The sequence below is a fragment of the Gymnodraco acuticeps genome, unplaced genomic scaffold, assembly GCF_902827175.1.
Source record: "Gymnodraco acuticeps unplaced genomic scaffold, fGymAcu1.1, whole genome shotgun sequence".
NCBI classification, from domain to species: domain Eukaryota; kingdom Metazoa; phylum Chordata; class Actinopteri; order Perciformes; family Bathydraconidae; genus Gymnodraco; species Gymnodraco acuticeps.
Window position 1 is genome coordinate 1,112,429 of NW_022990224.1, and position 12,805 is coordinate 1,125,233.

At 41.5% G+C, this 12,805-nt stretch overlaps 1 protein-coding gene across 1 annotated transcript in view; it reads left to right on the plus strand.

Moving 5' to 3' along the window:
- plxnb2b (plexin b2b) overlaps positions 1-12,436 on the plus strand; it is a 127,327-nt gene extending 114,891 nt beyond the window's left edge. Inside the window, 11 exon segments of the mRNA XM_034218709.1 lie at positions 338-484; positions 1,606-1,762; positions 2,650-2,750; positions 4,032-4,116; positions 4,512-4,663; positions 4,939-5,099; positions 7,247-7,394; positions 7,602-7,666; positions 7,793-7,868; positions 9,049-9,123; positions 9,659-12,436. Coding sequence (XP_034074600.1) covers positions 338-484; positions 1,606-1,762; positions 2,650-2,750; positions 4,032-4,116; positions 4,512-4,663; positions 4,939-5,099; positions 7,247-7,394; positions 7,602-7,666; positions 7,793-7,868; positions 9,049-9,123; positions 9,659-9,763 — 1,272 coding nt within the window. The 3' untranslated portion in view covers positions 9,764-12,436.
- The last annotated feature ends 369 nt before the right edge of the window (positions 12,437-12,805 follow it).

A 12,805-nucleotide genomic window follows, 5' to 3' on the forward strand; every position in this document is an offset into this window, starting at 1 on the left:
TGTGTGTGTGTGTGTGTGTGTGTGTGTGTGTGTGTGTGTGTGTGTGTGTGTGTGTGTGTGTGTGTGTGTGTGTGTGTGTGTGTGTGTGTGTGTGTGTGTGTGTGTGTGTGTGTGTGTGTGTGTGTGTGTGTGTGTGTGTGTGTGTGTGTGTGTGTGTGTGTGTGTGTGTGTGTGTGTGTGTGTGTGTGTGTGTGTGTGTGTGTGTGTGTGTGTGTGTGTGTGTGTGTGTGTGTGTGTGTGTGTGTGTGTGTGTGTGTGTGTGTGTGTGTGTGTGTGTGTGTGTGTGTGTGTGTGTGTGTGTGTGTGTGTGTGTGTGTGTGTGTGTGTGTGTGTGTAGGACTCTGCAGGCGAACCCTTGTACAAACTGTTCCGAGCCATCAAGCACCAGATCGAGAAAGGGCCTGTGGACGTAAGAGTGAAGAAAGCCAAGTACACCCTCAATGACACGGGCCTGTTGGGCGACGATGTAGAGTACTCCGTCCTGGTGAGATGGACACACACACCCATACACACACACAACCGTACAAACTTTTAAAATCAGTGTCATAAAAACTGCACACACTGCTTTGAAATTGCATAGTGTTTTGTGCCTGGTGAGCAACAAAAACATGCACACAGACACACGCGCAGTCACACACACACAAGGGCAGTTGCCATGGTAACCACCCAAAACCCCCAAGGCGACTGCCTGCTTTTGTGTGACATCCATTTTCAGTGTCAATGTTCTCAGCTCGAAAGCGTATCAGGCAACACATTCCCATATAGGTTGAAATGCAAGGCTTAGGTGAAAGTAGTACAAGACGTTACAAGCGCAGACTAACAGCCACCTGCTCCACCTCTCCTCGACCTTCCAACCTGCGCCCGCTCCGGATCCATTTGGGCAGTGAGGTAAAGCCTGTGTGTCTCGCTGTGGTATCGTGTTTCAATAATGGCAGCTAATGTGAACACAGCTGTTTTCTATTAAAAGTCAGCAAAAATAAAAAGACCCATGGGTAATGGCGTTGTCGAGGACAATTACCAAATTAGCCCGAATTACACGTCTCCCGCCGTGATGGATCGCCTCCTGTGATTGAATTACAGAAGGAGGAGAAGACGCAAAGAGCTAGATTTCACAGTCAGACACAGTGTTTCCTATCGGCTTTACTTCACAGCGTGCTCTTCCCATTCAACTCAAATGCAGACAGGCTTCTGAGGTTGCCATTGCAAATGGATTGCCTGCCCACTGTTTGAATCTGTCAAGGGTCAGTTAGTTATTCCTGACAGAGTGACTGAGTGTGGGAGGAGAGGTGGGTCACAGCTTGCTCCTGCTGAGCCTCGGCCATTAACTGGCCAAGGTGACAGGAGACCTCTCAGGTGTCACCACAGAGACAGAGAGAGAGAGAGAGTGAGAGTGTGTGTGTGCGTGTGCGCGTGCGTGCATAAATCCGGTTGCCATGACGACAACATCCAGACAGAGGGACTTAGTGTGTGTTGATGGCTGGGTCCTCTGTCCCCGTTTGAATATTTCTGCATATTTGTCTCTTGTGTGCGTGATTGCATGTATATTTCCCATTACCACATGGTGCTCAATGTGTGTTCTTTTTGTGTTTGTGTGTTTTTCGTCAGACCCTGCAAGTGCTGGTGCACGGCGAGGGTCCCGATGTGACGCCCGTCAAGGTGCTGACCTGTGACACCATCTCGCAGGTGAAGGACAAGATCATAGAGCAGGTGTACAAGAACCTGCCGTACACCCTGCGGCCCAAGGTCGACAGTGTCAAACTGGGTGAGTAAATGAGGGCACATCGGAGGAGGGTGAGCCCAAGCAGAAAACATAGAACAATGATAGATAATGTAAGGCTTACATGGAGTGGTGAGGTTGTCAAAACGCAGTCGCTATTTCAGTCCTGACAGAAATGCCTTTTAAATTAAACAAGAATGCATTCGTCTAAATAGATAATTGATTATTTATTTAACTCCAACTTTATTTAATAGATTAGTTTGATGTTTTCTCTCCGTTTGTGCAATAAAAAGCTTAACCAAGGATTCAAAGTTGTTAAGTGTCAGCAACATGAAGAAAGCATTCATCCCTAAACAAAGTTTTGCTCGCTACTGTAGTTAGAAACCTTGGGGACTGACTTGAAAGGCAAAAGCTCTATAGACATTTTCTAACATCAAAGCCATGTTGTATTCCCAAGCAGGCTGTAGATCAGAGATCCGTCTTCTTCCATGGTGAATCAGAAAGATAACCCCCTTATATTTGGTGGTACTCGTAAATGAATCAAATGTCACGGAGGGAGTTAAGCTCAGGTTTGCAATGGTGTTGGAATTTCTTTCTAAATTGAAAATGTTGCGGTGCAAATCACTGTTAAGAAAAGATTGAAATTATTCAGAAAATACTTATCTGTCACTTTCTCAGCCAAAATGAACTCGAGTGTGTCAGTAAATCTCAGGAGAGAGAGAGCGAGCCAGCAGACAGTGGGATGGGTAGCGGGATTTATTTCAGACCACATTATTACACAATAACCTCAGGGAAGCAGTGACCAATGATGAAATAAATGCAATACGTGTTGAAAGAAAGAACAAAAAAAGTGACAATTATTGGCAGACATTGCTGTACACCTCCACCTAGCCGGGGTATTTGTGTGACTTCTCTTCCTGCCTTCACCACAGAGTGGCGTCCGGGTTCAACAGGGCAGATTTTGTCAGATCTGGACTTGACTTCCCAGAAGGAGGGCAGGTGGAAACGCATCAACACTCTGGCCCACTACAACGTGAGTACTGATGAAATTTCAGCGTCTTGATGAAACATTAAAAAAACAAATGCAAGACTATATAGAGTGGGGGTGAGAGGAGGCAGAGAGGAAGGAAATAGCTGAACGTGGGCGTGTGGATGGGAATGGGGTTGCCTATTTTCACGCCAGAGGCTGAGCTTTACATCCTGTGTCACAGTGCTATGTATGAAATCTAAATCTCCTAAATGTTTAATGTCTATGCTATTAACTAACAAATCAATCTGTGAATGTGTAAAAATATGTTTTTTTCCGACTCGCATGGTGATAACATGACAGCGGCATTCAAAAAACAAACTGGCTGTATACTGTGCACTTGCTTTTTGGGGGGAATAAATTCCCAACATGCCCTAGTGACAAAGGGATGTAAGCTGCTGACTACATAATCCTAACGTCTTGGTTCAAGTCCAGCTGGGGATTTTTATTGCATATCATCCTCCTATCTCTCTTTATGACTTCCTCTTAAAAGAACATTTTAACATATTGGTACTTCGCTTATTAGATTTTTTGCAGAGAGTTAGATGAAAAAATTGAGCCCACTCTCAACCAGCTGCCCTGACTCTTATTTAATGAACTTCACAGTAGCTGGAAGGCATTTTATGCTACTGTTAAAGAATTGCTCTTGCTGTTTTCCTGTTCTTTTGCCTTTTTGTCAAGCAAAACTGTAAACATGTTTGTGTCCATAAGTCAAACATGCAAAACAACATTTACAGCCATTTTCCTTTACTGGTTGCATTAGTCAGTTTAGAAACATGCCTACAATCTTACATTTCTCAGACCCAGCCCGTTGAATTTGCCTGGACTTGTCGACAGAAGGCCACTAAATCTTCTTGGCACTGTATCGATCCTCGGAAAATAAAGGTCACTTGCAAATATCCCCTTCTTGTCCTGCTTTTCGGTCACTTAAATCCCCCTCTTTCAAAGGTACTTCTCTTCCTTTGTTCATGCTACACGCTGATGACCTTGTGGTTGTTGTTAGAGGACAACTTTGCTGCTATAGATTCATTGGTTGTGTCAGAGAAGTGCTAATCACAGTATTTGTGGCTTCAATAATGGGTTGACACCAAAGAAAAGGCCCCCAATAAGGACCCACTGTTGCTGTCCACTCAATCGCATTGATTATGAATTAGTTCTGGGGCGCTAAAAGAGACTGCTGACCTCAGTATAGCAGTACCTATTCAATTCAACTTGTGTGAAGTAATTGTATATTCTTGTGTTTGATGTGTTTTTCTGTCTAACAAAAGACTCTTATGTGCATTTCAGGTGCGGGATAACGCCACATTAGTGTTGTCCAAAGCGATTTCTATTCAGCAGAACTATGACCAGAACCAGGAAAACCATGAAGAGCGTATGTTTCTCTAAATACACTTATACTGTACACACAAACACACACTTGTAGATTCAAGCGTAGATCAGGTGTGTGAACTTGAGTACAATGCTTGCCTTTGTTTTTTTCCCCGGGGCTTATGTCAACATCCCCGCTCTCATTAAGCATGCTAATACATGTTGTTTTATGTATAGCACACTTTCAGATTATGCTCCAATAATACGTACTTTTATCCCCTGCCTTTCAAAATGTGCATTTCAGAGTGGTTTATTGTTTAGCATTTCCACTGCATACACATTCAAACACCCACCCCCCTTTTATCATCTGAATATGTTCTGTGAGAGTGTGCATGAATAAATAACAAGCTGGATTATTAGAAGAAAGTTTTTTTTAAGTGTTGTTTTTCCCTCTGATAGGAAATGCTCTGTTGGAAGATGACAAGGTGTTCCACTTGGTGAGGCCGCAGGACGAAATGGACGAGATAAAATCTAAACGAGGAAGCATAAAGGACAAGTCGATGACCAAAGCCATTACAGAGATCTATTTAACACGACTCCTTTCCGTCAAGGTACAAAGACATTTACTAAATCGGATATTTGTTAAGTAGTTATCTAATTCTCTGACCATGGCAAAAAAGCAAATATGCTTTTCCAGGAATGGTTTTCTGTTAAAAAGCCAACTTAAATTGATGGCTTCTAGGTTTCGGATAGGGCAGAAAATGGAAAAATACTCTCAGAAGAAACCTGAATAACTCCACTCTCATTGCGTGAAAGTAGTTATGTCTCGAGGCTATGATGTTTCTGTCTCTGCTCTCTGTCTCACACTATTTGTGGACTCTTTCAGGGAACACTGCAGCAGTTTGTGGATGACTTCTTCCGCAGCGTGCTGTGCTCTGGGACAGTGGTGCCCCCGGCGGTCAAATATTTCTTTGACTTCCTGGATGAGCAGGCGCTGAAACACAACAACGTGGATGAGGAGACCATCCATATCTGGAAGACTAATAGGTACTGGTCACCTGCATGCACTGATGGTCACTCACATTTGTATTTGTATATACTAAGTGGTGGAGGAAGTACTCAGACCCCTACTTAAGTTTAAAATACACGGCAAAGAGAAGATGTTCGAGGATTTTTTTAATTGGTGGAACTGCTAAAAAGTCCTTGACATCTGAGTTCTGTGAAGGTTGGAAACCGCTTTAATAGTGTGTTGTTATAATAAGAAATATAACGTTTCATGTTAAATCTTCTGGATTATCTTTTTAACTAGAAACTATCTATGAATGGTATCAAGTGAAGTGAATTGTACAATATTTCCCTCTGAAATGTGGTGGAGTATAAATACAATAAAATGGAAATACTTACTGAAGGAAAGTACATGTACCTTAAATGTACTAAGCTAAAATCTCCACTTGTCGCCTGAGCAATATCACACATCGCGCTGCCTAAGATACAGTATCTCTCCAAGAAATAAAACGTACTTAAAGAGCTGAATACAAATGCCGAATTCCTGCTCACTTAGTTTGCATTTGCAATCCCCCTGCTCCCATGTGACATTAAGTGCATAAATTAGTGTCACGTTGGCTCAAGCATACAAGACGACGTGTTGCATGTAGATGCCACTGATTGACATAAGACTGGAAAGAGAGCATCCACACAAGGACAGGAGATGAGAGATGTAATTACTTGCTATACTCCACACCACATCCACCCGTTCTGTTTATCAAATCAACTGAGGGCAATGTATTAAATATGAATGTGTGTATGAGGCACAACAACAAACAAACATGGTAATGATGTCCCAAGCTAATTTAATTCTGTGATTATAGCAACATTGCTATTTTTATGCTTCTATTGTATTCTCACTGCAGCCTTCCCCCGGAGATATAACCGCACTGTGAATTTTACACGGTGTGTGCTTCGTGGCTCAGAAGACGCCGTGTTTGCACCGATCAGGGAAGAAGGTTTTCGGGGAGCTACTGTATTTTGGGCGCTCTTTTGAATTCACAAGCTAACATGAGGTTGAAAAGAAACAGATGGAGTAGTGCGTTTTACTGTTCAGAAGGGAAATTAGCAAGCGTGCTCCACAGCATTACATTATGTAGGCGGTGCTTTAGGTTGTTACACACAGATCAGGTCAAAGAGTTGGTGTAACATGAGCATTTCTAGTGGCTTACAGAAGGCAAGCATCATTGACTTGCTCAGATCCCTTTTGTTATTAAGAAAAAAGAGTCTTCTTGTCTGAGGTTATTCTCGTTCTTTTTCACTTAACAGCAATGATTCCCAGAGAGGTCAGCATCATATGAAGTAGTAATATAAACTGACAATCTAGGGCAGGGGTGTCAAACTCAAATACACAGTGGGCCAAAATAAAAAAATGGGTACTAGTCGAGGGCCGGACTGGTTCAATGTTTATTGCAGAACTTATTGAAATGAACTTATTGCACATATTAAACCTGGAACCAACAAAGCTTAAATTATATAAAAACAACATTAAACATTAAATAATCAGTTGCATTCATTTCTCATGGCTCTATCTGCAGCTTTTCCGGAGTCATTTCTTATGATTACATTTCTCCACACGCCAACAACAGCTTCAAAAAAACTATTTCCCTCAAAGAACAAACCAAACATGCCCTGTTGTCGCAAGAGAAAGTGCAAAAGGAAACATCCATGTAAACTCAGTGTGCTGCTCTGTGATGCTAGTTCAAGCAGATACTTGGCATCTCATCTCGGGTGCAAGTTCATCAATGTTTGGGGTCAGGCTCTGAGCTGAGGAGACCCTCAGGATGGAGTGAAGGTGTGCGTGCAATATACCGGCGGGCCAGATCTAATAGTAATTAGAAATTATCCTGCGGGCCGAAATTAAATCCACCAAGGGCCGGATTTGGCCCCCGGGCCTTAAGTTTGACACATGTGATCTAGGGTATTGTACTGATAAACTGACACCAACAAAAAAAGGCTTTTCTCTATCGCTGTTATTATCTTGTACTGCTCTCAATTGCACCTAAGGCAAGTGCTCTCCCAAATAAAATGCCTCTCTGACTCAAATGAATTCATAGATGTAATGTGGTTGATGATATTTCCCCCCTTCAGAAGCAGTAACAGCCACAGTGATGAACCGCTTTCATGGCCTTTTCCCCCCCCCCATGCAGCCTTCCTCTGCGGTTCTGGGTGAACATCCTCAAGAATCCACACTTCACCTTCGACGTGCACGTGTCTGAAGTGGTGGACGCCTCGCTCTCCGTCATCGCACAGACCTTCATGGATGCCTGCACCAAGAGCGAGCACAAACTCAGCCGGGTGAGTGAAAACAAGAAGGAGGAGAAGGAGAAAAGGGGGGAGGGTGTGGAGGTGAAAGATCAAGAGGGAAGATGGGAAGACAGACAGAGATGATGAGAACAAAGAGGATTGCACGAGAAATAAAAAGGATTGAGAAGAAGGGCTGCCAAAGATCAATCAATCTTGAGTGCCATTGTTTTTTTACCATCCACTTTTCCTTCTCTCTAGGACTCTCCAAGTAACAAACTACTCTATGCAAAGGAGATCTCTTCATATAAGAAGATGGTGGATGAGTAAGACCTTTAAGCAATATTCTTTCGATCTTGTTGTTTTCATTTCAGTTTTAAAAGATATATCAATAACACGTAATGTGATTATTAACACCTCTTGTCTCCTCTTTGTGTGTCTGTGTTGTGTAGTTACTACGGGGGCATCAGGCAGATGGTTCCCGTCAGTGATCAGGACATGAACACTCATCTGGCAGAGGTGTCACGGGTGAGCAACACTGCTGTCATTTTCTCTGCCACTTAGATTGCTCCGCTATTAAACTTCTAATCCTTAAGATTTCTGTCGTGTTGATTAAGTGACAGCCGTGGTTACTGGGGTAACAGGAAGCAATAGAGGTTTATAACTACAGCATTTTTCCTTCAGCAGCTACTTGATGAGAAAGACAATGGAAAAGCAGATGGTGTATGTATTTGCAGTGCGACCATACAAAGTCATGTTGTTTTTATAGAGAAGTCTGTCAATATTTTCCCATCATGCCACGAGCAACTGTGATCTGTTTCATGTTTCGTGAATAGTAGGGTGTGCAGCTTGGGGACTGCAACACTTCATTTAACAGCTAACTGAGTGCGTCTGCATCCACCTGTTATTATGCACATTATTATTTGCGTGTAAAGACACTTAGTGGAAATGCAGAAATATTGAAAATATGTTTGTCATCATGTTGCACACTTTTCATAAATGATGAAGTGGTTTTAATGGCACCCAACTGGAGAATTAGCTGCATGTACTGTTTGAACCAACCCACCTTAAAGCTTACTCAATGAAACAAATCCTAATACATGATCGTATTAGTAGTTGTTGTAACATTAGTACATTAAAATGCAGACTATTTTACATTTCCTTTTGCTAATTTTTCTCAAAGTTTAGTTTAAATGTGTGCTAAACGTATATGGAAATTCCTGTTGAATGCTTTGAACACTAGCTGGAATTGGATAGCCAGAGCCTTCAGATTTTATGAGCTCAAATGTAATACAGTTCCTATTCAGAAGTAGAAGAGTGAACACTTAGGCTGATATCAATGAGATTAAATGGGATAGTTTCCTGTCAATCTCTTGTGGATAGATAGTCAATTTACATACAGTACAGTGTGGAAGGGCTCCACCACTATCAATACATGCTTTATAGAGGTGAATTCAGAACGTGAACACATTGAGTGGCCCTTGCTGAACAAATGCATAAATAGTATCAAAAACCCAGGTTTTTATTTCATGAAATGTTATCAATTATAATTTAAATGTATGTGTGATCTATCAGAGGTTGGATTGTTTTCCCTTTAGTTTCTTTAAAACCTGAAAGAAAGTGTTTACATAGCCCATTTAACTATATGTAGTTTATGAGTTCCTTGCATTTTCTCCTTAACCTTTAAATTGTGATTCATGTTCTCCAGGCTCACACAGACACACTGAACACCCAAGTGGCTCTCCATCAGCTTTACCAGTATGCCAGCAAATACTATGATGGGGTAAGAGGCCCTTCTTTTTCCTATCGCACCCGAAGGAGGCTATTCCACTGAATGCACTACTGGCCACTATATTATTGCTTTTGCTTCTTTTTTTTCACTCTTGATATACCAGAAGAGTGATTGTATGAAATTTTAATTGAAAGCATTTCTGTGGGATGTGAATTGGAAAATTGCTCTGGGAATTGATTTTTAAGCGTCCATTGTGTATTGCCCCTTGAGGTCACGAAAAGGGGATAAACAAAACCTAATGAACAAGTTGGATAAACAAATGGGGCTGTCAGTCTCCCCTAAGTGTGGCTCGCAAACAATAACAGCTCATATGACGTGACTGTTAATGTCAAATAACACTATCCTCTCCTCCCACTCTCCGCCCTTCTTTCTTCCTCTGTGTCCTGTGCTCATTCTCTCTCCGTCTCCCCCATCCTTGTTTTTTCACATTCCCGACCATCCTCTTGTGTCCTCCTCTGCCCAATTATTCCTCCTTCTTCTCTTCGCTTATCATTTCTGTCCTTCTCACCTTCCCTCGCTCTTTCAGATCATCGCATCCCTAGAAGAGGACCCAGCTGCCCAGAGTAAACAGCTGACCCTGCGGTTCCAGCAGATAGCAGCTGACCTGGAAAACAAAGTGACTAATCTCTAACCCACCACTGGATGGAGGGATGGAGGGAGGGAGGGGAATGATAGCATAACTCCAGTGACTACAGGGGCTTTTTCTTACTTCAGATTATATAACATTGAAATAAGGAAAGGTGGGAAGAGACCCATGTAGTCGTGTATATTGTACAACTTGGCCCTGGGACAATTTTCCGTGATGTGGAGTAACAGGGGCTAATGAAATGCAGATTGAGAGCAAAAAAAGGGGAAGAAAATGATGGGTTACACTGTCATAGGTACGCCTTAAAGCTCACTTGCCAAACCTTAAAGGTCTGCGCGCTCACTCATGCTTCACTGAATATTGCTCCCACAATGCAGTGCGGTAGACCTCTCTCTGATAATTAAGCCCCTACGTGGAGCACTGGCACAGGCGATAATCAGATGTTCAATTTATTTCTGTGTAGAAAAAGGTTTTAAGAATTGTATTATATATATTTTTTATTGTGCAGTCTTTATGCGGAAAGCTTTATAAGGAAAAAACATTATCTTTTTAAATGGATCACCTTGTGGTGCGGATAGTGTTTTTATTAGCCTGTGTGTGCTTAGATGTCTGTGTGAAGTACAAATTTGAGTGTGTGTGAATGTGTGGGAATGTGTGTGCACACACAGGATGCCTACTGTCAGGCGTGAGGGCGAGGAGACGCCTGCTTTCTGTCATTTTAATCCCCCGTACCCAGTGACACACTGGAGCCTATGCTCTCTCTGAGATTTTTGACAGAGACCAAAGGGTCCTAACAAGGGCACTGGTTTATCTAGCAATGCACAGGCTCATATGATTGATAGGCCTCCAGTAGTTTCAGAAATATTTGAGTTAAATCATTTTGCTTTTGACTCAGATCTGTTTCAAGCTGGATCGCCAATTGTGCTTTTGGAAATCGATTATAGCACAGTCTGTCTCCCTTTATTGTACAGTGCCATGATACATTCCACTTCAACTAAAGCACAGAAGGACATTTCAGAAGGGTTTTTAAAACATTTCAGTTAATTACCCTTTACAGATATTATTATTTTTGTTATAAAACTTTCTTTTTTTAAGTGTCATGAAAAGGCCATTTCTTTCAGCCATTTCACTCATATTAGCACTGCAATAATGTCAGAATAACATGAGCCACAATCAACAGTCGCATTAACTAATTCCATATATTCACACAGTAGCAATTCAGCAATATTTTAGAGAGATTTCCAAATTGATACATGCATTTTTTAGTGCTCATGATTTTTAGTGCCATTCTTTTAAAGTATTACTCTTGTTATCTTCCAAATAGTCATCAAGCATTCTGCCTCTAAAGCTATGAAATCGCCTGTTGCTGATGTTAATTACCTGCTAGAGAAGCAGTTGGTACTTAAATGGTATGTTTTGAACAAATTAGTTATTTTAGCCTTTTTGTGATGATCGGGAGGTCAGATTCAATCATGTACATAATTGTTTTACTAATTGAGATGTTGATATGTCAGTTTCAGAGCCGAGGTGTGGACAGGGTAGGAATGAGGGTTTGGGATTTCTTGGGCCATTAAACGCTGCCACGCGTCATCCCTAAACTGTAGGTTTTGTTGTTGACAGATGATTTAATTGTCCTCCCGTATCTGATGGTGGATGAGTGCAGTTGACAGAGCATAACGAGCTCCAGAGACCCCAGAATGTTAACGATTCCTGCCTTGGCTAGAGAGAGGTTTGCACAAGTTGAGTGTGATGCAAGACGCTTCTTTCAGAGCCTTTCTTTAACCACAAATGTGCCTTATTGAATAGGATAATACATATATATTGTTTCTAAATTATTCTATCGGTAACCTAGGTGATTATGATGACGATAGTGCTATAGACACAGCAATGTATTTGGACTTGTGATATTATGTGTGCTGTCTCAAATGCTAGATGCCCTGCTGCAGCCATGTGTGTGCCAATAGGCTGAAGACATTTCAGTATGATTTATTTTATGGTTGCAGTTTCGATGTGTGCATTTCCTTTGGGTGTCTGTGGCGTGTGCTTAGTAGGATTTTGGTGGCTAAAGCAAATCTCCAAAATGAATAAATGTAAAATAATGTGGCTGATGTGATTTGGGTTTCCCTTGAAAATGTCTGGCATTTCTAAATTAATCTGAAATCAAAAGGGTGTCCTTATGTAGATCGAATATAGCGCAAAATTGTTCCAACCGGTGTACATTTTTTTGCCCTGTGTTTCTAAGCTGTTCCACAGTGTGTACGATAAATGACTATCTATACTCGACAAATGACTTTTCTTACTGCTGTGCAGTTCTTTTTTTGTATTTCTTGTTTCCTATACCATATAAATCTTTGTAAAACATGTTGAAATACTGTATTCTAACTGTATAATCCTATGCATTGAGTCCTGGGACAAAAAAAACAAAAGAGAAAAAAAGTTGTTCGTGCAGTTGTCGAGACTTTTTCCCATTTTGAATCTTGTGAATGTGCTGTAATGATTAAAGAAACTGGGACACTCCATTTTCAGTGCAGGACCATTAATGGAAGCCACAATTTCCTTTCCATCCAAGGCAGCTCAGAAGATTCTCGAAACTTGTACCTGATCTTGTTGTACTGGATGATCTTAATTTTACAAAGGTTGTGTGTGGACGGAGCAGTTACCCACATATTTCATCATACACTCCTCCGTGAATAAACTCATAGACATATACGCCCTTCATATCTGCTGTGTTTCTTTCTCTTTTACAATATTGATTTGCTTCAATTGAACACTCACCTCTCATGAATATTGCATGAGTTACTATCACCTTGGGTGATGGAATAACACTTGCCACTGGTAGCCAGTTTCTTCTTAAAGTCAAATAAATCCTTGCTGTAAGTCTTTGGTGTTCATGCAGCTCTTTACATGCCCCTAAGTTTCACAGAGGAGCTTTAGCAGTAATCGGTGGGTTCATGAAAATGATCTCTGATCAAACCAACCAATCACTTTGCAAAATAGAGGGCCCAGTGCTTGAACATGGCAGTTTTTCTGAGGTTTTTCGTGCATATTATGACCCTAAACTACTGTGTTGGTAGCATCAGTGCAGCA